The sequence below is a fragment of the Ascochyta rabiei genome, chromosome 20 (genome assembly GCF_004011695.2).
Source record: "Ascochyta rabiei chromosome 20, complete sequence".
Lineage (NCBI taxonomy): Eukaryota > Fungi > Ascomycota > Dothideomycetes > Pleosporales > Didymellaceae > Ascochyta > Ascochyta rabiei.
Window position 1 is genome coordinate 1,001,195 of NC_082424.1, and position 25,540 is coordinate 1,026,734.

General features: G+C 53.5%; 9 protein-coding genes across 9 annotated transcripts, besides 9 other annotated features; 5 read left to right on the forward strand and 4 right to left on the reverse strand.

Annotated features, from left to right (window-relative positions):
* Positions 1 to 1,040: part of a mobile genetic element that runs on past the window's edge.
* A 417-nt stretch (positions 1,041 to 1,457) lies between these two features.
* Positions 1,458 to 1,583: a tandem repeat.
* A 176-nt stretch (positions 1,584 to 1,759) lies between these two features.
* Positions 1,760 to 1,883: a mobile genetic element.
* A 1,115-nt stretch (positions 1,884 to 2,998) lies between these two features.
* Positions 2,999 to 4,761, forward strand: EKO05_0010767 (uncharacterized protein; the record flags this gene model as incomplete). Its single annotated transcript, XM_038943633.1, has 4 exons — positions 2,999 to 3,181; positions 3,234 to 3,617; positions 3,667 to 3,746; positions 3,801 to 4,761. The coding sequence occupies 4 exons, from the start codon at positions 2,999 to 3,001 to the stop codon at positions 4,759 to 4,761; spliced, it is 1,608 nt and encodes a 535-aa protein (XP_038793709.1).
* Positions 4,762 to 7,481: 2,720 nt separating this feature from the next.
* On the forward strand, positions 7,482 to 9,923 carry EKO05_0010768 (Alpha-L-fucosidase; the record flags this gene model as incomplete). Its single annotated transcript, XM_038947314.1, has 1 exon — positions 7,482 to 9,923. The coding sequence occupies one exon, from the start codon at positions 7,482 to 7,484 to the stop codon at positions 9,921 to 9,923; it is 2,442 nt and encodes an 813-aa protein (XP_038793710.1).
* Positions 9,924 to 9,951: 28 nt separating this feature from the next.
* Positions 9,952 to 12,750, reverse strand: EKO05_0010769 (uncharacterized protein; the record flags this gene model as incomplete). The annotated part of the gene is made up of 3 exons (XM_038943600.1): positions 9,952 to 10,876; positions 10,998 to 12,069; positions 12,123 to 12,750. The coding sequence occupies 3 exons, from the start codon at positions 12,748 to 12,750 to the stop codon at positions 9,952 to 9,954; spliced, it is 2,625 nt and encodes an 874-aa protein (XP_038793711.1).
* Positions 12,751 to 13,608: 858 nt separating this feature from the next.
* On the reverse strand, positions 13,609 to 18,922 carry EKO05_0010770 (uncharacterized protein; the record flags this gene model as incomplete). Its single annotated transcript, XM_038943662.1, has 3 exons — positions 13,609 to 13,713; positions 13,783 to 17,929; positions 18,021 to 18,922. 3 exons carry the CDS (start codon positions 18,920 to 18,922, stop codon positions 13,609 to 13,611), a joined length of 5,154 nt encoding a protein of 1,717 aa, XP_038793712.1.
* Positions 17,958 to 18,001: a tandem repeat.
* Positions 18,605 to 18,659: a tandem repeat.
* Positions 18,660 to 18,686: a tandem repeat.
* Positions 18,687 to 18,721: a tandem repeat.
* Positions 18,782 to 18,843: a tandem repeat.
* A 397-nt stretch (positions 18,923 to 19,319) lies between the features above and the next one.
* Positions 19,320 to 19,361: a tandem repeat.
* A 338-nt stretch (positions 19,362 to 19,699) lies between these two features.
* On the forward strand, positions 19,700 to 19,921 carry EKO05_0010771 (uncharacterized protein; the record flags this gene model as incomplete). The annotated part of the gene is made up of 1 exon (XM_038947315.1): positions 19,700 to 19,921. One exon carries the CDS (start codon positions 19,700 to 19,702, stop codon positions 19,919 to 19,921), a length of 222 nt encoding a protein of 73 aa, XP_038793713.1.
* A 53-nt stretch (positions 19,922 to 19,974) lies between these two features.
* On the reverse strand, positions 19,975 to 20,520 carry EKO05_0010772 (uncharacterized protein; the record flags this gene model as incomplete). The annotated part of the gene is made up of 2 exons (XM_038943635.1): positions 19,975 to 20,104; positions 20,156 to 20,520. 2 exons carry the CDS (start codon positions 20,518 to 20,520, stop codon positions 19,975 to 19,977), a joined length of 495 nt encoding a protein of 164 aa, XP_038793714.1.
* Positions 20,521 to 20,918: 398 nt separating this feature from the next.
* On the forward strand, positions 20,919 to 21,938 carry EKO05_0010773 (uncharacterized protein; the record flags this gene model as incomplete). Its single annotated transcript, XM_038943661.2, has 1 exon — positions 20,919 to 21,938. The coding sequence occupies one exon, from the start codon at positions 20,919 to 20,921 to the stop codon at positions 21,936 to 21,938; it is 1,020 nt and encodes a 339-aa protein (XP_038793715.2).
* A 448-nt stretch (positions 21,939 to 22,386) lies between these two features.
* On the forward strand, positions 22,387 to 23,252 carry EKO05_0010774 (Xyloglucan-specific endo-beta-1,4-glucanase; the record flags this gene model as incomplete). The annotated part of the gene is made up of 2 exons (XM_038943482.1): positions 22,387 to 22,679; positions 22,733 to 23,252. 2 exons carry the CDS (start codon positions 22,387 to 22,389, stop codon positions 23,250 to 23,252), a joined length of 813 nt encoding a protein of 270 aa, XP_038793716.1.
* Positions 23,253 to 23,577: 325 nt separating this feature from the next.
* On the reverse strand, positions 23,578 to 24,949 carry EKO05_0010775 (uncharacterized protein; the record flags this gene model as incomplete). The annotated part of the gene is made up of 2 exons (XM_038943616.2): positions 23,578 to 23,866; positions 23,919 to 24,949. 2 exons carry the CDS (start codon positions 24,947 to 24,949, stop codon positions 23,578 to 23,580), a joined length of 1,320 nt encoding a protein of 439 aa, XP_038793717.2.
* Positions 24,950 to 25,540: the final 591 nt, after the last annotated feature.

Genomic DNA, 25,540 nt, shown 5'->3' on the forward strand with positions numbered 1-25,540 from the left:
AGGCTTAAAATAACGCACCTATTACTAGAGTAGACTTCTCCTACCTATTCTGGCCAGCGTAGATGTGTAGCTTTACTAAAAAGCTAATACTTAAGTTCTTTAAGGTAATAGGTATCTATCTACTTAATCCTAACATTATCCTCTACTGCTTTATTAAAACACTAGAGAGCTTAGATTTAGATAGGTCCTTATTGTCTGTTTATAGCAACAAGGATTAGCTTAAAATAGAGACGTTATTACAGCATGTAGTTAAAAACTAGAGTAAGAGTAACATTAAAAAGATAAGACAATTAATCTACTATATCTTAGTTAAAACCTTACTCCTCTAGTATAAGATAGATAGCCTTAAAAAGACTTAAAAGATATAGAAGAAGCACAAAAAGAAGAGCAAAACCTTAGACTTGCAGCAACGGCAGGAGTACTATAGTGGTGCAGTATTCTAGTTACCTAGAAAGGTTAACAAAGCACACTTCTGTAAGCAAGTTAGACAATATAAGAAGAAGGAGGAGAGGCTTAGAAAAGCTACTAGTAAGGAAGTAGCAGCTGCTAAGAAGCTAGTTAAGGAGAAGAAGAAGGAGGAGAGGTGTGTAGCATAAGAGGCAGCTAAGGTGGTACGTAAGAAGAAGAAGGCTAATACAGTAAATTAGAAGGCTAAACAGAAGGCTAAAAAGCAGTGTTAATAATAAGAGCTTAATGCTATAAAAGCTATATAATTACCTTAAAAGGGTAAAAAGAAAGCTTTATAAGCAACCTAGCTAAAAAAGCATTAAAAACATAGTCCTAGGGATAATGTTGGTGGTTGTAGTCCCCTATTGCTGTCCCTAGCTCCCCTACTTAAAACTACATCACGTAGCTGCAATATTAAGTTACTAGCCAAATTTAAATAGTATATCTTTTTTATAAGTAATTAATTAGTACTACACTACAAAATTACAAAATAATAGCTGTTGTAGGTGGCTCTATAGCCTTATCTAATTTTGAGCGTGAAGGTGGTTTTCGGTCGTTGCGCGACTCCGGTCGTTGCGCGCACGGACACGGTAAGGACTGGCATTTTTATTCGCCAGCATGCTAACAGACCTTCGCTACCTTCCATCATTGGAACGTATCTTCCAACAAGCAGAGATCTCATGACAAAATGCAGAACTTGACCGACAACAAACATGAGTAGAAGCACATCTGTGCTGACAAAATAAGCCGGCGCATCCTACCTGCAGTCTACACGAAGTCTTCGGACGTAACGAATTACGCCGGTAGTGACATCTTCCATGTTGAACAATACTGGGCTAACAGTAAGGTATCATCCACAGAGTTCCCGAACATAAACAGCAGACTTGCAACTCCAGCTTTTTACGTCGAGTGATCTGAACAAGGAGACGAGCGACAACAAATACCGAGTCAGCTGTTATCCTGGCATAATCGGTGCGAAGCTTGTCGCCCTCTCTATTGTGCTAGCTATAGTAGGATAAGGTAAGGGTGAGTAGGTAAAAGTAGGCAGAAGTAAGGTAGAAGTAAGGTAGAGCTAGTATTAGAGTAGTGTAATAGTAGTAGGTAGACGTACAGTAGGTGTAAGGTTAAGTAAGTTAGTCTGTTATTCTACTCTAAGTACGTGTTTACGAATATAGGCGTAACAGAGGGGGTGCTATAACAGGCTAGGCCCTAGAACTAGTGCCTTAGCGCACAGCCTTACGCGCTCTAACTAGCTAAACCCTAGTCCTACAGGTCCTTAGCAGAACTTTACTAATTTCCATCTCCACTAAAGACTACATAACAAAGTCTGATCACAATAGCTGTCGTAGGTGGCTCTATAGCCTTATCTGTTTTTGAGCGTTAAGGTAGTCTTGGCGCATTGCGCGAATCCACGCATTGCGCGCACGGACATGGTAGTCACTACCCGGCATCATTCATCGTGCGACATCAAACCGTCCGGACTGACCATGCCACTCCTTTGACCCTGCTGGATATGCGAGGTCCCCCAGCTGTTTTCCCTTTAAAACTGCCAATCAACACGCTGAAGTGGGTAGCTAATGCAGGGAAGTGTGGCACGACTGAGGCTCATCCTTCCGGCCATGCCGCCGTCACCGAGAAAGGCATCGCTTTTGTAAATCCCAACTTCAGCAGCAGTGCACGTCCGGACTTGCGGCGATGATCTTCATATCGGTCAATATTGAGCAAAATCATGCCACTCGTTCCTCATCTCTGCGGTGTTCAGTTCGAAGACGTCAAGGACCAATGTAGTCAACATTCAATCGTAGTCTCGCAACCACGCGTCGACAATTAGCGATACCTTAACAGAAACGCCAGTGGAGATTGCCTCTTGCGCGCTAGACAGCTATACCGGTTCTCCGCCGCTGACTATATCGCATCAGTCCATGGACATTGTGCCGAGCCAGCATGCACATGCCATTGTTTGCATCTCGCTATGGTTCCTCAGTCTGTCGACGGCTGTAAACATGTAGGATCGAGAAGTCATTGCGCACTCCCAGTATGAATGTGCAACTCCTTTGCTCAATGGAGAATGGTCGGTCTGCTAGTACACATCACTTGATTAGGAGGATAACCCTGTGTCTAGGCTTTGTGGTCATAAAACCGGGATTGAATGCTGTTCAGGTTGGGTAATACTATGAACACGTTGTAAAGATGTTGGTACATATTAATTTTCAATGTACAACAACAGCAAGGCTTGAGATAAGTGAAATGCCGATGACGCGTTAGCGATGCCAGGAAATCTTGCGATGAATATTGCATGATGTAAGGTAAAACACTGAAACTTGAAGAAAGCTATCTACTAGTCAAGCCTCTATAGCAATTTACCTTCTCCGGCTACTTCTGCAAACACCCTTGTCCCGGAGCATCCGGACTAGCAGAGGGGGTGCAGGGCAACCCTTAGAAAGAGTGTGCCCTAGAACCTTCCCACGTATAAGTCGTGGCTCATGTCGAAAATCGATCTTGCGGAGACACATATCAACATTCACTCTATCATCGATATTGCCAAGCATCCATGAAAGCATTCATTCTTACAGCTTTTGCTGTACTTGTATCATGCTGCGCAGCTCAAAACTTTTTCGAAGCGGCCGACTTCAACGTTACTGAAGCTTTGCTGCAACAAGGAGTCGATATTTCCGCATTACCCGGCCTTGCTGCATTAGTGGAGCGATCAACTGATCAAGCCTGCTCCGTTGCTGTCAGCCAACCTCAATTTGTACGTTACTAATCCTTTGCTAACCCGTCGCCAGTGCCATTCCTTAAGCATTTTGCCTGGCTTCACAGTATTCTTCGACAATTCTACCACCTACACCAACTTCACCAATGCCTACTGGTCAGCTCAGCAGGCTGAGGTCAACCCATACTGTATCGTCAAACCTTCAAATGCTCTACAAGTCTCAAACATTGTTCTGATATCACGTCTCACAAGATGTCCGTTTGCTGTCAAGGGTGGCGGACACGCCGCATTCCAGGGGGCTTCAAGCATTGATGGAGGCATCACCGTCGCCTTGGAAAATCTAAATGAGATAAAGGTTGCTACCGATAAAAAAAGTGTATTTGTTGGTCCAGGAAACCGCTGGCTAGGGTTCTACACAGAGCTTCAGAAGCACGGGCTAGCTGTTGTCGGAGGCCGAGTGAGTTCGCCATCTGCCGTGCGTATCTAAGGTCCTAATCCTCCACTAGGTCAATGATATCGGTGTGCCAGGACTCACATTAGGGGGAGGTATTAGCTTCTTTGCGAACATTCGAGGTTGGGCATGCGAGTAAGCATATCTGGCCTACCAACCTTGATTGCAGTGTGTATTGACTTGACACAGCAATGTTGAGAGCTATGAGCTTGTCACAGCGTCCGGCTCAATCATCAACGTGACTCAAAAGTCGTACCCGGATCTGTACTGGGCTCTTCGCGGGGGCGGCAACAACTTTGGTATCGTGACCAAGTTTCAGCTACACACATTTCCCATGGGCAAGATGTGGGGCGGATCAAAGTTGGTTCCTAGTTCTGACTACGAGAAAGCTCTTGATGCTACCTACAAATTTGGCGCCACCGGTGCAGCCAACGACACTAAAGGTTCACAGATCATCTCATTTGGATATCAGGCCGGGTTCGGACCATTGGCCCAGGCATTCTTGACCTACGCTGAGCCAAACGAAAACCCCGCAATGTTTAACGACTGGAAGAACATTTCAACGATCGTGGACACTACCGGGATACAGACGCTCCCAGAGCTCACCAGCCTCCTGAGCGAAGGCATTCCAGATGGCGTACGCGAAACTTACTGGGATGTCTCGTTCAAGCTTGACCGTTCGCTCCTCAGCTTCGTCGTTAATACATTCAACGAGCTTCTTCCTGATATCCTCGATGCAAAGGACCTGCTACCCACCATCTCCATTCAGCTTATCACCATTCCACAGCTGCAGCAGATGAAGAAGCACGGTGGTAACGCCCTTGGCATCAGTCCGGCTGACGGCCCGCTGTTCATGATAAATCTGGCTACAATGTGGACCAATCCTGCCGACGACCATCGTATATTAAAGTTCAGTAATGATATCATCACGAAGACCAAGGCTGAAGCGGTGAAGAAGGGACTGGATAACGATTTTATCTATATGAATTACGCATCGCCGTACCAGTCCGTCATCTCGAGCTATGGAGCCAAGAATCAAAAGAGATTGCGATCGGTGGCGAAGCGGTTCGATCCCACCGGGGTGTTTCAAGAGCTTCAGCCTGGTTACTTCAAGCTTGACGGCGGGGCGCCATTTGGAGCGTTCCAGTAGTATACAAATTGTCCCGAAGAACCGTGCTTCTCGCAACTTTCGTAAACTTGCAATCTTAATATATTTGTTCTGACGTTGTCAATTTCGTCGTTCAATTGTCCGTAGCTCATTCATTTGAGGCAACAGACAATGAAGTTACGATTGTAATCCTGTCTTGTCGCACAATGGTTGCAGATGATTGCATGTCATTCACTGTGTAGTATGTTATCACTCCTCGCCCTGGCTCTCCTCGAACATCAAAATATATTGCCCGATAGGTGGTGTGGCATCGTTCCCAACATTTTCTGAAATGGAGAAGTAGAAGTTTCTATTCTCTTTGTGAAGACCTACGTTGCGCTTGTTCTTCAAAGCATCTCTGATTGAGCTAGAAGACTGACTGGCATCCACATTGAACCATAGTAACTCGAGCGTCCAGTGTAATATCAGAGCCAACTTTTAATTGCTGCAAAGCTACAAGAACCGTGAGCGCATCTGCTTTGACAATATTGGCCAGGTCTACGGTCATGGAAAGGCTTCGCACGCTTGGCTTGGAAAACGAGCCAGGTGGAGCGGATAAGGTGTGAACATGGTCTCTAGATCCATCTCGAATATAGTAGATCAGAATAGTTTCTCCAGAATCTTCGAGTGACAAGCCAATAGAGTTGTGGTTTCGTAAATGCTAACTGGGGTGACAGCAGTAAACACATGAGCCGCCCAGCTAGTGCTGGCTATCATATGACACCATCGCCTGCCATATCCGAGTCGTGCACGTATTAATACGTTGAATTTCTCATTGCACTGCTAAGGATCTGTAAAACACAGTGCAAAGTGCATAAACATCCTGGCAAGTCGAAATGTGGCATGGCAGACCTTCGGCGGTGCAAGATCCTGCTAGACTCGGTGCAGGAAGTCTTAAAAATGTGCCACTAGGTACAATCATATCCTACCAGTTGTTTTGCCAGAGCTGAAGTCTAACTTATGTCCCGTTTTCATGATCGTCGTAACATTCATGACAACCGTGCGTAGGAGGAGCTCTCGTCATCTTCAGAGTCTGAATAGTCGTAATCACAGTCCGTTTCAGCGAGTTTTGTGGGTTTCTGCACACCAGCCAGCCCATATCTATCAGTAACTCGTGTGTGGTAACTAACCTCGCGTCTGGCCCAAATCTGATCTTCCAGGATGACGAACATGCTACCCTGCTTATTATTATGCTCATACAAAAGTTCTCTTTCGCGGAGAGTGGGAGTCACCAGAAGCCCGTCTTTCTTCAGCTGCGCCAGATGATGGCAGCGACGTTGATGATCTGATCACCCAGCTTGTTGAAGGTGAGCTCTATTTGCTATAGTACTGCACTCAGCATGTGGACTGATTTTACCGCTCTGTGACCCTTTATCAGTGCGTCGTACTTGTGATAAGCAGTGAGATGACGGACTTGCTAGGATCCAGGCGCCGTCTCAACCCTCATGGCGGCATGGCGGCCTTCCAGCGTACCAGTCCAAATCTCTCTCTTTATTAGCAAGAATTGCTCTTGAGTATCGACCGGTGGGTCTGTGCTCTCTATGGGCTTCATCGTGCGGCGGTAGTTGTCACTGCAAAGTGACTGGCGAGGTTGGGAAAGACGGTGACGACAACGTAGTTGCACAGGCAATAGCAGAGAAAAGATCTTGCTGACCTAAGCCAGCAACTCTTTCAGACACACGACGTAGATAAATTTGTGTCATTTCTGAAGGTGGAGATAAAGGTGAAAGCGATACATGTCACACATAACGGCACCCACAGCGCTTCTAACCTTGCTGACAAAAGGAAGATATTTTTTGCTTTTTAAATAGAAAGATAAGGCAAAAGCGTACTAATCGAGTTATCAACTATCGAATGCTGCGAGAGCTATGTACATCCAGAGTCACCTGCCTGTGTATACAGATATTGCTTACAGGCACAAGAGAAGAACCATCGTAGTCAAAACACCTAACGAGCCGGAATTTCCATACACAGACGACGCTCAACATACAAGTACCCAGCGCTGAACACACCCTCCCAGCCACTTCCAAGTGTCGCAGATTTATCCCTGATATCACATACTCAGGGAAAGCCATAGTACACAGGCAAATTTTCGAGCTACAAACACACCAATCCCATCCGCACACGAGAGCTCTCAAATCGGTACAACTCATCTCTTCGAGCCCTTTCTTTACACACTGAACAAAATTTGAGTCTACAAATCGCAGCAACGGCTACCTCTTCGAATTACGTTCTTACCAAAAGAGGAATTCCACAAAACTTAGCACCGACACAAAGTATCCAGCGACCCAAGCGCCACACATCCAAGACCCAGGCCAAAGCAACCTCGAACTCCCAGCAGCGTTATCTCCTTCCTGAAGTACATTGTCGGTGAGTCAACATGACGGTTACTGCCAAGCCTTCCATCTACCTACACCGGATAAATACATACCTCCGCTCACCCACGGAAGATCTCCACGATGATCCCCCTCCCGAATAACCCAGCAACCACTCTATTCCCCGCCGCTGCGCCACGCCGCCTCCGTTGTGTCCCAACAGCATGGCGCTCCCGGACTGGGGACGTGTATACCCCGCATGAAAATGCGTCCCGGTTTCCAAATAAAGGAGAAAGACGAAAGAGACGTATGGATATAAGTGCAAGTACAAGCAACGAGCACAAAACCAACACAGCTGCAACCCCCACTATCAGAAATCTCGAGCCCGGAGATAGACGCACACATAACATGCGCCACCTCACCCCTCAGCACCTCTGGATTTTGCTAGCAAGCACACTTCTAGCAGCACCACCACCCGCGCGGGCGAAATTCCTCCTAGCCACGACCCCTGCAAACAGCAGCGACGTAATCCGTAGCGCGTACCCGCTAGGCAACGGACGTCTAGGCTTTCTCGCGCACGGCGCTCCGTTCGTGGAGGTCCTGACGCTGAACGTCGACAGCCTGTGGTCTGGCGGGCTGTTCGAAGTAGCGAACTACACGGGCGGCAACCCCAGCGCGTCTGTCGCGGGGAGTCTGGAGGGAGGCAGGAGCTGGGTGTTTGAGAATGGGACGGGGAATGTGACGGGGCTATTGGGGGATGATCGGTTTTATGGTTCGTATCGCGTGCTAGGGAATCTTAGTATTTCTGTTCCCGAGCAGCAAAGGGGTGGAAAGACGGAGGCCGCGGGGTATAGGAGGATGCTGGATCTGGCGAGTGGTGTGCTTACGACGACATTCTCGGCGGATGGGAGGGATGTTGAGACAAGTGCGTTTTGTTCGTACCCAGATCAGGTATGTGTGTATGCGATTCGGTCGGAGGCGCTGCCTGCGCTGGAGATACGCCTCGGGAATGAGCTCGTAGGGTCGATGTTGCAGAATGTTACGTGTTTTGATGGGAACGGTTATGGCAATGAGACGGCACATGTGCGCTTGCGAGGGGTGACGCAGCTTGGTCCGCCGGAGGGTATGCGGTACGATGCGATTGCTCGTATCGTGTCGGGTTCGAGCGTTCAGACGTCCTGCACAAACAGCACTGGGACTTTGAACATCGTGCCTGGCAACGGGACGACGAGTATCGCAATCGTGGTTGGCGCGGGCACGAACTACGATGCGAAGAAAGGCACAGCAGAGTTTGGGTACTCATTCCGAGGCGAAGATCCAGGACCGGCAGTTGAAGCCAACACACGAGCTGCAGCTGCGAAGACGCTCGAAAACCTACTTAAAAGTCACATCGAAGACTTTTTGTCTCTCACTGGCTGCTTTTCGCTCTCTCTCCCCGACCCCTTGAACTCTGCAGAGACACCGACATCCGAGCTCATCGCGCGCTACAACGCCAAGGACACCACAGGCGACCCGTATCTCGAGAACCTCCTCTTTGACTACGCGAACTACCTCTTCATATCGGCATCCCGGCCAGGCTCGCTCCCGCCCAATCTCCAGGGACGCTGGAGTGAAGGCCTAGGCGCTGCGTGGTCGGGCGACTACCACGCGAACATCAACCTGCAGATGAACCACTGGACCGCCGACCAGACAGGCTTGACAGACTTGCAGTCACCACTGTGGAACTACATGGCTGACAACTGGGTCCCACGCGGTCAGGAGACAGCGAGGCTGCTATACGGCGCGCCGGGCTGGGTTGTGCACAACGAGATGAACATCTTCGGACACACTGGCATGAAGAGCGGAGCCTCGTGGGCGAACTATGCGGCCGCAGCTGCGTGGATGATGCAGCACGTCTTCGATCACTGGGAGTATTCGCAAGATGCAGTTTGGTTGCAGAAACAGGGCTACCCGATGCTGAAAGGTGTTGCTGAGTTCTGGCTGAGCCAGTTGCAAGTCGACGAATTTTCCAAAGATGGATCGCTCGTTGTGAACCCGTGCAATAGCCCTGAACATGGTCCAACCACGTTTGGTTGCGCCCACTTCCAGCAGCTGGTGTATCAGGTGTTCGAAGCTGTGCTATCTGTGGAAACTGCGGGCGGCGAGGCAGACGGAGAGTTCGTGACGAACGTAACAAGCTCGCTCGCTAGGCTGGATAAAGGCTTCCACATCGGCGATTGGGGGCAGATCAAAGAGTGGAAGTTGCCCGACTCATTCGGATACGACTTCACCAACGATACGCATCGCCATCTATCTGAGCTGGTCGGCTGGTATCCCGGCTACAGTCTGTCGTCATTCATGGGCGGCTACAGCAACTCCACCATCCAAGATGCCGTAGCGCAGAAGCTGTACAGTCGCGGCGAGGGCAATGCAGAAGATGCAAACGCAGGCTGGGCGAAGGTCTGGCGATCAGCCTGCTGGGCCAGGTTGAACAACACCGAGCGAGCCCACTTCGAGCTGCGATACGCTATCGACACGAACTTTGCCGACAATGGCTTCTCCATGTATTCTGGAACCAACACGCCCTTCCAAATCGATGCAAATTACGGAATCGGTGGTGCGGTGCTGAGCATGCTCATCGTTGATCTGCCAACGGCTTTTAGAGACAACAGCACGCGAACAGTGATCCTGGGTCCAGCAATCCCTGCAGCCTGGGGCGGGGGAGACGTAAAGGGATTGGCGTTAAGGGGAGGCGGTTTTGTCGATTTCGAATGGAATGACGAAGGCACAGTGACGAAGGCTGAATTGAAAAATCGCAGCACCTCGTTGCGCATCGTGAACAAAGATGGTTTGTTGCTGGCAGAAGTTTGAGAATGTTTCTACATGAAGAATAGAGGATTCACGTTCGACGCCACGTCCCCATTTCTAAATCCGCTCGATCTGTGTTCATTCCCGACCTATCTTCATCCGGCCGTGGAGGGTCGAACAGCGGGCTTCCCGGATCAGAACTCACGTGTGTGTACGCATGAGGTGGCAATGCTGCGCTGAAACCTGGCCATCCTTTAGAAGCGCTTTGATTATGAGGTGACGTAGGAACTCCCAACTGTTCGCCGCTCAAACGATGCTCCTCGCTTGAACGGGAGTCTGCGCGATAGCGTGCGTGATGGGCTTCTGGTAACGACCGGGAGAGAGGAGGGTTAGAGTCATTGCTAATTCTGTAGTCAGACTCCGGTTGATAACGCGATCGGATGGAGGTATCGCTTCTTGTGCGTGAGCGGCCGGGTGGTGTGGCAAGGGGAGACGCGGAGTCCATCAATGCGTGTGTCTCCTGAGCCCGCAGATTATCTGAATGTACAGTGGAATAATCTGAAACCTCGAAAGAAGGCGGGACGACTTGTCTAGGTGCTGCTACTGACGTTCGTTTTGGATACGTTGATCTATCGGTATGGTCTTTGGTCCAGAGGATAGTGCTTGGCGGGGCCTTATTGAGCCTCTTATTCCAGACAAGCCACTTTCGTGGGTTTAGAGTGAAACTCGTGACAACGCGTGTGAAGAGCCGAGGTAAGTACGTAAAGTGTCGGTACGACCTCGTTCTTCGCAGACCTTGCATAGCCTCCTCGTACTTCTCCGTGGACAAGAACGATTGCTGACACCACTCCACGGTAACGTAAAACATGGCGAGAAACATTATGGAGGCCGTAAGTGCGGTACCTGATGACCAGTAATACAATACCCACTTGCTGTTGGAAGTATTCTGCACACTGAAGTCAAGGTAGCCGCCAGCACCGCCCCAATGACTGGTAACGCAGTCGCATGTTTTGTACCTTATCGACGTTAGCTACTTGGAAAAATGACATGTTGTGAAATTCATTGGATCCTGGAGAGGTTTTCCGTATCGAACAGACGCTCTTTGACATGAATAGCAAGGTAGGGTTGAAGACTTACCACCCGAAAGTTTGCGCCAACACAATGTAGACGAGCCAAATCGTATTGAAGATCTCGACAGGCCGGAAGAAGAATATTTCCCATTGCCTCTGCGAACCCATTTTCTCGCGACGTCTTGCAAGGCCATCCATGTATATCCCAAGCTTTATGCTCATCTTGTTCATCCATTGATCCAGAAATGTGAGTCCAGGGACGGTTTCGATGAGAAGGTTCTTGGTGTTGAGCAAAAAGCGAGAAGCATGTCCCTTCAACTTGTTCCACTGGTGAGCATCGGTACCTGGTTCACGAAAAATGCCGTTGCTAGGGAATCGCCACTGTGCGCTCGCGTCCCAGGGCCATTTGAGGTTCTTGTACTGAGAGAGAAACAGCCACACGGTCATTTCTACAATCAGCAGTCCCAAGGATACACTGAAGAAGATGGTGTATCCGCCGCTGCGACAACCAAGACCGACCGTTGGCGTGAAATAGCTCAATATAAAAGCGCCGCCACAGCTTGCACCAACAATGATCACAGCACTAGCAACTTGCCAGAATTCCCGAAGGTCGAACCAAACAAGACCTTCGTCATTGCTGCGACCTGCAACGAGGCTGGCACGAGCCTTTGCTTCGTTGGCCAGCCAGTTCCGCCCTCTTTCAGCAATGTAGCAGGTCTCGATATCTGACAGGATGGGATGAGCCGCACCATAGTGCCACCGTACACGACCTTGACCAGCAAATCCCTCGAAGAAATCCTTCATTTCTCCGCCGGTTGACAATTTTGCAAGAGACACCACCTCGGCTTTGAGTCCCTTGAAGTTTGGCAGGCCGTGGAAGGAGTTGATGAATTCCTCGCAGTGCCGCTCGTCTCGAAGTGCATGGCGCACGTGATCGACCAATGCGTTGAGCTTGACCCGAATGGCTTCCGCTGCTATAGGGTTGCGGTCGACAATCGAACCCATGATCAGTATCGGAAACCAGGCCAGTAGACAGCCCAATGCAAGATCATGAGCGGTGGTATTCTCGCCGAGATCGACGAAGGCAGACTGTACGGAAAGAGCGAATGCGAATAGGAACCACATGATCGATACAAACACTAGAAGAGCACTAGTCAGTAGAGTTGGGACGAAGAGTTTATGGCCTTTTCACCTGGTACTGCCCCACGCCTTCGCATCTCTCGCAACTCGCGAGCCAGAATGCGTCTCTTCTGGTCAAGAGTTTCTTCAGTGTTAGGCAGTGTCAGGTCCTTGCTGAATAGCACGATACGCAATAGACCTTCCGCCTTCTTTGAGCTCGACACCACTTTGTCTTTCAGAGTATACTGGTTCATTGCTAGGAGAAGATACATTGAGTCGCGCATGCTGCCAAAATGCGAATCAAGTTCTGGCATCTTGTCATACTCAACGGCCATATCAACCATCAAAGCTGCTTTCGCGGAGACTTTGATGTTCCAAAGGACGTAACTCAGCGACGCGATTGGCGATCCAACCCATCTGGTGATGGCAAGTAATGTACGTCTGGTCTCATTGCTCTCAAATGGCGCTTGTAACAGCGTGCCCACGAAGGGCAGGATCCAAGTCGTAATGGTGCCCGAAGCGTCCTTCCAAGCATAGTAGTCAATGCCGTCGCCGCAGACATGGCGACATCCTTCCCGCGATATCTGTGTCGTTTGATTGCGCTCGATGCCAATAATGGTTCCGTTCCAAACCCATAGACCCTGCAGCGTTGCGTTGTTTCTGTAGTTATTGGCGCACTCGTTGAAGTTGATCTTGTCCATAACCACAAGGGAATTCTGGTAAAGTGATGCTGGAGGATGTCGAAGGTGTACAGCAGCAGCGCGTGGCTGCCTCGGCCTTACATGCAGCTCATCAGCCATCCGCAGGGGCGTGAATTGAATTTCACATTTGGCCACCAACTCTCGGCTTTACAGGGTTGTATCCAATAGCAGAGTGTCTGCATTTGTGGTGTCCTAAAGCAGCCGTTGAGCCTCACTTCCAACGTGGAAGGATGTAAGCATCGGGGCAACACCACTTCTAGTTAGCTCACCAGCTGAATGCAACGTAAGTCGAGAGTCTGCTGCCCGATAACTAGAACAAACCACCAAAGTGAGCGGTCCTCCCTTCTGAGTTTGGTGCACTTGTGGTCCTGAAGCTCTCGAGGCGCGGTTTGCGACGCGTCTTACATAGCCTTGTCAACATACCGGCATTTTCAAACGTCGCTTCAACAATCAGGATCAATAGAGACAGCGGTGTCCAGAAAAGACCTAGACGCGCCCGTATCTGAGTGTTAGAGCAAAGCCGTGTGGCGTGTGCTGCGAAAGGTGAATGGTGGAAGGAGGACGGACGAACAACGCGTGATGCGTGAGACAGTAGCCTTATCTACCGGTCAGCCCTCAGCCCTCAGCCCCCACACCACCAGTTTGCAATTCGCAATTTCGACTCATCGAGCCAATAACAAATACATTGAGTGGGTATACGCAGGCTTGACGCTCCGAACATAACATCATACACACTAAGAATTATAGCAAGCCTCTGTACTCGTCACCAGAGAGGTTGGCAAGGCGCTTACTCCTCTCTGAGAACGAGTCCCCGATATCCTTGCCCCAGACCATCGTTTCCCACCAGAGCAAGAAGTTCTAGTCACGCTTTATGAGCTTCCGGGCTGTCCTTTTGCTCTCGGTAATGGCATCGTTGTTCAGCGCACTGAGCTGCGAAAGAGTCTCTTGCATGGCGGCCAACTGCTAGCACGTTCTGTTAGCTATCTCTCCTTTCAAGTATGATATCGAGTTGATGTGTATGGGTGCACTCACGGTACCGACAACGTCTTTGGCAGCGCCATTCAAGAGAGGGCCTGCACGCTGTTCACGAGGGGCTGAAGCGCCAGAAACAGCCGATGCTGAACTGTTCTGCTCCTCCCCGGACTCTTCTTCCAGGGTCGTCATGTTGCGCTTCTCGCCCATGCTGGCGGCGGCGCGGGCAATTCTATCACCGGCTGCGAGCATGTCCTGCAGGCGGTCGATTTTGTCGAGGAGAGCCGTGTTTTCTTTCTTCAGAGGCTCGACGCGGGCGAGGTGCTTCCTAACGACTTCACCCTTGAAGGTCTCGATGCGATCTTCCGCTTCCACCACAGCCTTGTGGGCTCGGTCTCGTTCAGCCTCGATCGCTTCAATCGTGTCCTGGAGTCGCTTAACATCCTCAGAAGAAGCCTCGAGTTCCGCAACTGCCTTGTCGTGTTGTGACTGCAGAGTCTTGTACAAAGTCTGTTGCTCATTGCTCTCCTGCTGAATGGCCGCGATATCAGCGGCGTGACTGGCTTTTGCGGCTTCTATCTGTGCCTCTAGAGCATCGTGCTTCTTCTGCAATTGCTGGACGGTATCTGCCGCGCTGTTCTGCACACCAGCCATCATCTCTGCTATAGCATCCTCGTGTGCCTTGATCATCTGCCCAGTAGCATCGGCGTGCTGCTTCTGAGCGTCCTCAAGCTGTCGTCGCAAGCTCTCAGAATTGAGCGCATGACGAGCTTCGAGTTCTTCTTGTAAACAGGAAAGGGTCTCCTGATGCTCTGCATCTATATTTGCAAACTTCTCCTGCAACACGCTGTTCTCGGATCGAAGCTCCGCAACGGCGTGTTCACGTTCGTTCTCGAGCGACTGCTTCAAGCTGGTGAGCGTGGCCTCGTGCGCTTCTTCGGCAGCAGTCTTTTCCGCGAGAAGAGCTTCGTACTTATGAGTCGCCTCGGCAAGGCCATCAGCTGCAGACTGCGCCTTGGTTGTCAGCTCTCGTTTGAGTTGGTCCACCTCCGCATAAGCCTCCTCTTTTGCGCGCTCGTACTCGTCCTTCAATGAGTCCTTCTCCACAAGAAGAGCCTCGTATCGCTCCTTGGCTTCGTTGAGATCAGTGTCCGCAGAGTCTCTGAACAGGGCCATCGTCGCCTCGTGGTCCCTCTTGTCGGCGGCAGATTGCTCGGCCAGGAGGGACTCGTATTTCTCTGCCACTTCGGCTAAGCCAGCCGAGTCGGCCTTCTCTTTCGATGCCAACTCGTCCTTCAGGGTTTCGAGCTCAGTGTAGATCTCCTCCATGGCGCGCTCATGCTCGTTCCTCAAGGAATCTCGCAGCTCTTCAAGAGTGGCTTCATGGGCTTCCTTGTCGGCTGTAGCTTGCTCGGCTAGCAACGTCTCGTATTTTCTGCTAACCTCGGACAGACCGGCCGAATCAATCTCTTCCTTCTCTGCAAGCTCACGCTTGAGGTTGTCAATCTGTCCGTGTAGCTCACTCTTGAGAGCGTCCAGCTCGTCGAGGACAGACTGCTTCGCTGTAAGAGCTGCAGACCTCTCCTGCTGAAGCCTGTTGGCCTCAGATTGGATTTCTTCGATCAATGCGACATGTTTCTGCTCAATTTCAGCGCGTTGCGTCTCGAGAGCCTTGTCGAGCGCCTTGGCATAAGCGTCTTCCGCTGCTGCATGCTCTGCAAGGCTGTCTTCGTTCTTCTTCTCAGCATCCACGAGCTGTTTGGAGAGAGCGTCGAGTTTTGTCTGAAGATCCCCAAGCTCTGTCGTGTGGGCGCTTTCGAGGCTGTTCCTCTCGTCGAGGAGAGCGTCATACTTTGACTGTAACTCGCTGAGACCTCGCTTCATCGCGCTCTCAGAGTCTTGCTTCAAAGCATCGATGGTCCGAGCGTGCGACTCCTCCATCGCGGTTTTGTCTTGTGCGAGCGAATCGTGGCGAGCTTGAAGGTCGGCGACGGACTTTTCCAGGTCTGTGCGCTGTTCTTCGAGGGCTTGCTTATCTTGGACGGAGGCCTTGAGTTCAGCCTCGATCTTGGCGCGTTCATCTTCAGCGCCTTGCTTTTCCTGGATGAGACTGTCGAGCTTAGCCTGGAGATCAATAAACGACTTTTCCGACACGGCAAGCGCCTCATTCGCAGCCTGCTGGTCTTCTGTCGAAGCGTCTATTCGCGCCTGGAGGTCTTCAATCAGCGCGTTCTCTTCCGTCAGAGCTTCGACGCGTGCCTGCAGCCCGGCGATCTGCTTCTGTGCAGTGAAGTGGGCTTCGGTAAGAGCAGCCTTCTCGTCCTGCACTTGCTTGTGCTTCGCGATCGCCTCGTCGAGACCTTGCGAGGTCGAACCGGAGCGTTCCTTTGCCGTAGTGAGCTCCGTCTTCGCTTCGTCCAACTCCTTGGTTCGTTCCGCTAGAGTCTTCTCGTGGCCTTCCAACACAGCGTTCTTCTCGGCGACGAGAGCATCGTACTCGGCTTGGAGCTTGTCGAGACGCTTTTTCGCGTCACCCTCGAGATCGGCACGCAGGGAGTCGATTTCACCTTCGTGATCCTCGCCGAGGACGCGAAGATCCTGTCTGTGCCGGTCTTTAGCGGTGTCCAGGTCAGCCTTGTACGATTCTGCTTTCTTCTTGACATCACCCAGCTCGGTTAGCAAGTTGGCGAGGGCAGTGGCGTGTTGGGTGCTGTCTTGCCGGGAGGTTTGTTCGAGTGATTCGACGGTCTTACGAAGGCCATCCGCTTCTTCTTTTAGCTGCTCGATCTCGCTAGCATCTGAGCTGAGTTGATCGTTGATGGCTTCTAACTGCTGAACGAGCTCCTCGTTCTGTTCCGTCTTGAGCTGAATCGCCTTGTCGTGTGCTGCTTTGAGCTCTTCGATCTGCTTGTTCAGCTCTTGTGAGATTCTGGCGCCATCCGATTCTCCCTGTTGCAGCGATGTGATCTGGTTCTGCAGGTCCTGGATGGACTTGAGATGGCCGGAGATGTCCGCCTCTTTGGCGCTCAATTCGTTCTGGCTGCTCTGTTGTATCTCAGCAATCTTAGCCTGCACATGCTCGACATGTGCAGTGCGTTCGCTCTCCAGGTCCGCAGTGGTCTGGTCGGCGCGCTGCTGGAGCTTTGCGAGGTCATCTTGCAGCTCCTTCTCGGTCTGCATGTGGGACGCAATTGCCTCGTCCTTCAGACGAAGCTCGTCTGTGTGTTGTTGCTGTAACGAGGCGAGCTTGGCCTGTAGCTCGTCCACGACGGCCGATGATTCCGAAGACTTGGACTCGAGGGACCGCTTGGCTTCTTCTGACGCATCGTTGTGGCGTTGTTCGGCCGCCGTGACCTCTGATCGCAGCGTCTCCACCGTCTTGGTCAGGGTATCGATCTTTCCGTCTCGGGCGCGTAGTTGGTCAGACTGGGTCTTTTGCAGCTCGGACAGTTTCGTCTGCAGGCTTGCAAGGGTACTGTTGGCGGTGGCCAGATTGGCTGAAAGCGTGTCGCGTTCCTCTCTCAGGCTCGTGACCTCGTTGGTGAGCGCCTCGATCTTAGCGCCCTGCTCCACGAGCTGCAGCTTCTCGGCATCCCATTCGCGGCCTTGGCGTTCGAGCTCGACGTTGAGATCGTCGAGGACCTGCTGGAGCTCGGCAGCTTTGGCAGCCTCGACGGCTTCCTTTTCCTGGGCGATCCTCTTCTCCTCCCTCAGCTTCTGTTTCTGCTCTTCCAGCAGCTTGGTCTCGAGGGCAAACTTCTTCTCCATGCCATTGACGATTGTGTTGTGCTTGTTCTCGTCCCAGCCGGGTGCGTCTCCAGCGGGGCCAACGGCAGCGACAGCCGTGTCCTTTTGGGCGACGGCGGTCTGGGCATCGACGAGCTGCTTCTTCAGCCTTGTGTTTGTGGTGTGCAGGCGGTCGACTTCGCGGTTGAGGTCGTCGCACTGTTCCTGGAGCTTCTCGCGTAGACTGGTCTCTTTGAAAAAATCCTGCATGACGGCTAGGCTGCGTCGCTTGCTCTCCTCGTCGACCTCTGCAGGCCCACTGGGCGCGGTGCCGGGCCGTCTGTCGTCGTCGGCGAGCTTGAGCAGGCCGGGCTTGAGGGGGCCAAAGGGGATGGTCTTGTTGACTTCGACTTCGGCATCGGAGGCAGCTTTGTCCTTGAGTGGGCCATAGCTCCTCGGGGGAACGTCGATGGGGCTGTACCTAAGGGGTGCGTGCGTTAGTGGATGCCGGTGGCTAGTGGCTGGTGGCTGGTGGCTGGTGGCTGGCGGCTGGAGGGTGTGGAGCAACTCACGTGAGGGCGTTTGCGACGGCTGGCTTGGAGGGCGAGGGGGCTGAGGTGATGGAGAGCTTCTTTGCGTGTGCGACGGGCGTCTTGGGGGTGATGATCGAGACGGGCGCCTTGGGGATGGTGTGGTGAGGGGTGCGTGCAGCGGTGGTAGGGCGTGCCACGGTGGCCGGCTTTGCTGTCGACGTTGACGAAGCCGAAGCCGAAGCCGATGCAAGAGAGGCACGTGGTGTGGCGCGCGTGGCCGTCTTGTCTGCACTGGGCCGTGAGGTCGTCGAGGGGCGCTTTGCAGCGGCGGCGGTGGCAGGAGCGATTGTCGAGCGGCGGTCTGACGGGGGCCCTCCCAGGGTCCTGCGCACCGCGGGCCTGCGCTTCTCGTCCGGCGGAGTCAGCGAGGCCAGCGAGGCCAGCGAGGACAGCGCTGGCTCTGCGTCGGGCGGCGCGGCGGGCTGGGAGCTCAGAGGCGTGCGCCGGGCTGTTGTGCTGGCGGCTGCCCGTGTCGGCGGCTTGTTCAGGCTGGAGCCCGTGGGCGCGAGGCGCGACGTCGAGCCGGCGAGGGCCTTGGACGCGCTGGACGGCGGGCGCGTGGTTGCTGCTGCTGCTGTTGTTGTTGTTGTGGCTGGGCGGCGGGCACTCGCCGAGGCCGTGGTGGTGGTGGTGGTGGTGGTGGTGCTGGCGGTGCTGGCGGTGCTGCTGCTCGCTGCGGCAGGGCGCCGTGGTGGCACAGGCTCCTTCTTCGCGGCAGACGAGGCATGCGAGGCCATCTTGCGGCGGACGACCGACGACGGCGACGACGGCGGGGGCAGCGCGTGCTGCTGGGGGCTGGCGGGCACCCTTGGGACATTTGCAGCTGGACCTCTGTTGCCCGCCGCGTCGCTAGCGGAGGTGCTCGATCGCTCCGCAGCCATTTGGGGACAGCTGCCAGTCAGGGGTGGGGCAGCGCGACCGAGCTGGCCTTGGCACGTCGAGGGTCGAGATTGAGAAGGGCGACGAGGACAACCTTGAACCAACATTGATGATTGATCATTGCATGCACACCATGCACGGCGCACGTGATGCACACGGTCACGTCGGCGGGTTGCGAGCTGGCACGCCGCTGGCTCCTGTCGCGTCGCGCCTGGCTGCTGCTTCACGCGCTGGTCCAAGTGGAGAAGATTCCGCTTTTGGCTCTCAGGCTCTTTCATACCACATCGTCGACAAGACAAACACCAATTGCATCTCAGGGCCCCTTGCTCTAGACCCCTCTGCCTCTCCTCATCCAGGGCAGACCATCGTCGCCATCCACAGCAGCTTGCCGTGTATCCACCCTGCCCTGACCGCCTGCCCTGACCGCCTGCCCTGACCGCCTGTAGCCCGCGGGCCACTGAGAAAGCCACACGTCTGCTACAGTTTACTACCGTCTGCCACCGTCTGCTATGCTACACGCCCACCACACGTTGATGCCACGCCTCCATCGCTGCAATTGCTGCGAGTCCACAATGCGCTGCAGTGGACAGGCTGTGAATACTTCATGGAGCCTTGTCCTCTACAGCCAATTCGGTGCCTGGCTTCGACACTAGACGCCAACCCTGACATCATCTCACTAGGCGTCCACAACATCCACTAGACCCCAGTCTCTCCAATGACGTCCGTCTTCCTCTCATCTGATTCGTCAAAATACACCTGCATTACTGACAACCACCAACATGGTCTACAACCCTCAACTCCACCAGCAAAAACAGCTTGTCCACGCCATCCTGACTGCCGACCTCACCCCCTCCCAACTCGCCACTGTCCACGAGAAATTCGCCCTAGGCGCCAACTTGGCCTCCCCCCACCCCACCGAACAGCTCTTCATCACAGACAAGCGCTCTTGGGCACCCCTCTCTCATCTCGAAATCTGGCAAAACACGCCCCATTCGAACTAGCTCCATTCGTGTCTTACATACGCTCAAACAAGGAGATCCCTCGAGCCAAGCATTCAACCAAGTAGCGATGCCGCCTTGTAGATCTGGTAGCTCGACAGCCCAGCGCCAATGGCCCAGAACGAGCTACGGATGAAGCTCTTACCGTGGTCCGCAATTTGAACATACGACACAACATACGCAGCTCTACGCCTCGTTAGCCAACCCAATTCATCTCACCCACCCACTCAAACTCACCGAACAGCCATAAACGCGGCAACAAACGTCGTCAGCCCCGTCACATCGCCGTCCACCACCGCATTACCCAACCCCTTGGCCGTAACTCGCTCAGCAACAATACTCGCCAGCACCGCCGCAGCGTACAGCGGCAGCTGTTCCATATTGTTGCTCTGCGCGTTCTCCGCCCGCTGGTACTTCTGGAACACGGCGTCGGGGACCTTGCCCTTGACTGCGTCGGGAGAGAGCGACGCTTTGGGGTTTGCGTTGTTCACTTTGTAGCCGTTCGCAGATAGAATGCTGCCGGCGTACATGTGTGGGATCAGGGAGAAGAGGTAGTAGGCGGGGATGGAGAGGAGTGGGTAGTTGAGCGAGGAGGATGCCATATTGGTGGTGTTGTAGTAGTGGTGGTTTGCTGTAGAGTGTGGATTTTTCGTTGTTTGGGCGAGATGTGGCTGACAAGTCGAGCGCGTAAAGGCGTGGACGAGGTCGAGGTCGTGTAGTAGCGCTTATCATGACGCAATGCCTTCACATGTCAGATCCTACGAAATACTGACAACAACAACATGGCTGTAGCGAGTCAGCGACGGTTCAGCCCTACACGACCCCGACGCGTCGCAACGTCACCTGACTAACGAACTCAAGCCGCGCGAGGCGTTACTCAGCCATGCCACGATGCGGACCACCCAATACGAGGAATGCGAGGATGACTCGAACGTGGGGTACAACGTCAGCGACTTCGAAATCTGCTCAACCCGGAAGACTTTCACTCTGAAAGCCAACCATGTCTGCCATCGAGAGAACGCCCATCGCAACGCGTACATTTCACGCAACATGCCATTGTCGCGCTTCCACGCTATCCTTCACGGTGCCCACGGCCAGCTTGCCCTTGCCAGTCCACTTCTGCCACTGCGGCATCTGTCGCCACGCCACCGGCACGTACTTCACAGCGGGCGCCTCCATTCCCGAGCCCATCACCGATACTTCGACTTTCACGGCATATGAGAGCTCTGATCACTTGACCCGTTGGTTCTGTTCGACTTGTGGTGCTCATCTCCTGGCCAACACGCCGCTGGGTGGCGCGACGAAGTGGTTTGTCTCTGCACCTTCGGTCGATGCGGAGGAGGACGTGTGGGATTTTGCTGGCCATGTATATGTGGATAGTACGGGGGATGGCGGGCTAGCAGCGCTGATGACGCGGATAGGTGGGAGAGAGGTGGGACTTTGGGACGAGCGATCTGACAGAAGCGCACCATGGCATCAAGCGAGCACCGGATCCAAGTCTGACGCTATGAAGAATATTCCAGACGAACAGTTGCACGCTCGTTGCCAATGCGGCGGCATCGAGTTCTACGTCTCGAGACCGACAGGCGACGAGACGTTCACCGAGATTGACGAAGACAACGTGCGGAAACACAAAGATAAATGGCTTGCTATCCACGACGTGTGCAATACATGTCGCCTTACCATCTCAACCTTTGTCGTATCCTGGTTCTTCCCCTCGCGCAACCACATCACGCTGACCGACGGCTCGTCATATCCCGACGATGGCCTTTTCGGCACCGCGAGGGCCTACAAGAGCTCCGCAGGAGTGGACAGGACGTTTTGCGGCAAATGTGGCGCGGCCGTGAGCTACGTCTCGGAGGAGAGATCGAACGTCGTGGATGTTGCTGTAGGGCTGCTTCGCACTGATGATGCCAGAGCTGAGGACTGGCTGGAGTGGAGGACGTGTAAACTGGCTTTTGAAAAGGATGCCTGTTGGCAGAGTGTGAGAGATGCGTTGAAAGAGGGACTGCAGAGGTAGGAGCAGACGCAGTGGCTGTGCTGATCCATGGTGAATATGCATGCCTACACTCACGTTCTAGATTCCTCGTCCCGCACTCCCTCGCGAGTGCGAACACCTTCAACAGTCTGAGCAAGCTTGTCCCACTCAAGGAGCTTGAAATGCACCATTCACGAAAAGACGGAGGAAACGCCGCTCGAGAACGAGTGATGCGGCTCTGGGACGGAGATGAACGAGCTTTGGATTCCCATGGCGAGTTTCGATCTTCATTGTAGTGCGTTTCAGCCCACGGCAACCCACATTCGGGGAAATGATTCACATCTCGCTTGCTACCGTCCCCTGTCGCTACCCGTCCGATCCACGCGTCTCGAGCCTTATCAGAGGCTTCTTCTTCCAGAAGGATGCTGTTTGTCCGATCTCCTCACATTCGTTTTACACACTCGTTCACCTTCCTTCTCGTCACACCGCCATGTTCACCAAGGCCCTTCTTTCGCTGGCGCTGGTCGCCCCAATCCTTGCGCTGCCAGCGCCGCTGCCAATGGTCATCTCGGACACCACCAAGCAGAAGGCGACTTCGCTCTGTGGCGTATCTGACAGCGTGGTCTTGACCGACACACCCTGGATCGTCTTCAACATGATGTACAACCAGGCTCTGACCAAGGGCACCCAATGCACAAACTACGATCACGTTGCCACTGGCTCAAACGGCAACAAGCAAATCACCTGGAGCGCCGTCTCCACCATCGACTACGTGCAGTCGACGTACGCCTCGTCATTCACATTGACACCATAACCACCAAGCTGACGCCACACAGCAACAACGTCCCCAAAGGCTACTCCTTCATCGGGCTCACCAAGAACCTCGAAACCAAGCTGTCCGCCATAAAATCCATCCCGGCCACCTACGCCTGGACCCGCACCAACACCACCGCCTACAAGGGCAACATCTGCTTCGACTTCATGACGTCCGACACCCAAGGCGACTCGACCTCGTCCAACGCGCAGGAGCTGATGCTGTGGCTCGAGTACACGGGCGGCCAGCTGCCCATTGGCTGGGCTGCGGGGCCCAAAGCCACGGTTTCCGACCTCTACGGCACCAGCTGGAAGCTGTACCAGGGTAAGAACGCCGATACGGGCATCACCGTCAGCAGCTTGCTGCCTGACAAGCAGTTCGATGGGGCGTTTGCGGGGGATGTCAGGGAGTGGCTCCAGGCGCTCGTCAAAATGGGCGTCTTCGCTGAGGGCACGTATGTCAATGTTGGGAATGCGGGGACGGAGCCGTTTTATGGAAAGGCGGTTGTGAATGCTACGTTGGGGCTGCAGATTAATCTGTAGCGAGGCGGTTGGTGACTCGGGATGTTGAGGTCGGGGTCTCAGTGTCGTGAGCTTCGTCGCTGTGGCTGCGGGCTAGTGGCTGCTGATATCTTCATGTGTAGTGAGTCTTGGATAGAAATGTGTGGGGTGGGCATAGCACCTCAATGGGAACAGTCGACTGAGCAGGCGGGTGTTCCATTCTTCATCACTGATTAGAACCAACCTCAGCGGCTACTTAAAAACAGCAACTCATTATTTTTTCTAACAGCTAGAATCACAGCATCTACTCCAAACTCAGCCAACAACACAGATCAAGCTGTACTCGACCATTCCTCACACGCAGTACCTAGAGCCTGCCCGTCGTAAGCGACGACCTCCCATCAACCACAGGCGCGGGCTGATCATCGCTGGGCAAAAACGTCGGCACATCCCCATCACTCGACGATCCGTCATCGATCTGCCTAGCCTTCCTGCGGCGGTGGATCTTATCTTCGATGTAGCGACCGACCGCAACGAGCAGACCCACAGCAAGGATGGCGCAGGCGACGGCAAAGGCGCGGCGGTAGCGCGGTTTGTCGTCTTCGCGGAAGATTTGCGCGCCGTAGATGCCGGCGATGTTGGCGCCCATGATGACTCTGCGGCTTGTTAGCGACATGATGTTGGGAAGGACAAACGGGAAGGACTTACAGCGCCATAGCCAGTGCGCGCTCCTCGGAGTCAGTGCACGTCAGCGACATCCAGGTGATGTTCAGCGGGTGCGAGAAAGTGCCAAACGTCTGCGTCCACACGACGCCAAAGTACTTTGCGCCCTGGCTGCTGGTCTCGGTGAAGACGCGGTTGAAGAGGTAGCCCAGCAAGTGGCAGCTGATGCCCGCCATGACCGTCTCGCCGCGCCGGTTGAAGCGGTCCGAGAACCAGCTGAAGGAAAACGAGACGGGGATCTGGATGAACAGACCCACGGCCGCCATGGCGTTTGCACGCAGCTGGCCGAAGCCGAAGGAGCGCACGATCGAGGGGGCGTAGGTGTCGAAGGCGCGCTGCGGGCCGTTGTTGCACATGGTGATGGCGAAGTGCGCCCACATGCGCCAGTTGCTGAAGGCCTTTACGAACGCAACACGGCCGATTCGCTTCTTCTTGTTGCCCTTGGCCGGCTCGTCGAGATGGACGCGCGTGCGGAGGATGTGAATCTCGCGGTCAGAGAATATCTGCCATCTGGGCAGGAACGTCGGATGGGGCTTCTTGAACGAGTCGGGCAGACAGAAGCCCAGCACGAAGCCGCTGAGGATGGTAAAGCCGCCCATGAGCACAAACAGCCAGAACCATCCTGCTCTACCGCCGACTCCGCGCATGTGCAGGATGCCGTATGCGAGGAGTTTGGCGGACGCCTGGCCGAACTGGTTCCCAAAGTAGAAGATCATGACGCGCTTGGCGGTTTCGGAGCGCGTGTACCATGTCGAGAGCGTCCAGAGGCCGCCGGGGATGAAGCCAGACTCTGTGATACCGAGAAGGAATCGTGTTGCGATGAAGGAGCCGTAGTTTGTCTGGAACGCTTGGAACGTGCTGACGGTGCCGAAGAGGAAGAGTTGGAGCGTAAGCCACTTGCCAGGACCAACGCGGTAGAGCGCCATGTTGGCTGGGATCTCAAAAAGCACAATTCCGAGAGACAGCATTTGCTGGCCGACATTGAACTGATCTTGGGATATGTTGATGTCTTCCATGAAGTCGTCGGTAATGGCGTTCGCGATGTTGCCACGGTCGAGCTGGTGTCTCGTTAGAAACGCGCAGTTCCGGGTGCTGACTGGATGCCTACCTGCAAGCAGAAAAAGCCGAGGGTGAGAAGGGGCATGATGATCAAATCCAGCCTAGACAACATATGTTAGACGGTCCATGCAACTCATGATGTGTTTCAACTTACTTGCGTTTGGCCTTCTTCTCCTCGGCGGCTGACCAGTCGCGGACCAGCTCTGGCGCTGTGCCTTCATCATAATTCGCCGCTTTCGTATAGTCGACGTCCTTGATGTCGGTCCCCATTTCTCAGATGAAATCGAGGGAGGATGCAAGTCACTGCTGTCTGAGAGGTGTGGTGCAAAGATGACCCTAGCATACTTATACAGCGGATATCCTCTCGTACCTGGAGCATCATAGCCCCGATAGCGCTGCTGAGCACCTGAAAACACCTAATCAGCGCGTCGCCAAGTATGGCTGAAGCATGGCAAAGTCTGGGTGAGCGTCGCTCGGCATGCTGGGCTCACGCTTTTGATGTGTTTTAACAGCTCGGCGGGCTCGAGTTTGGCAATAAGCAAACATCT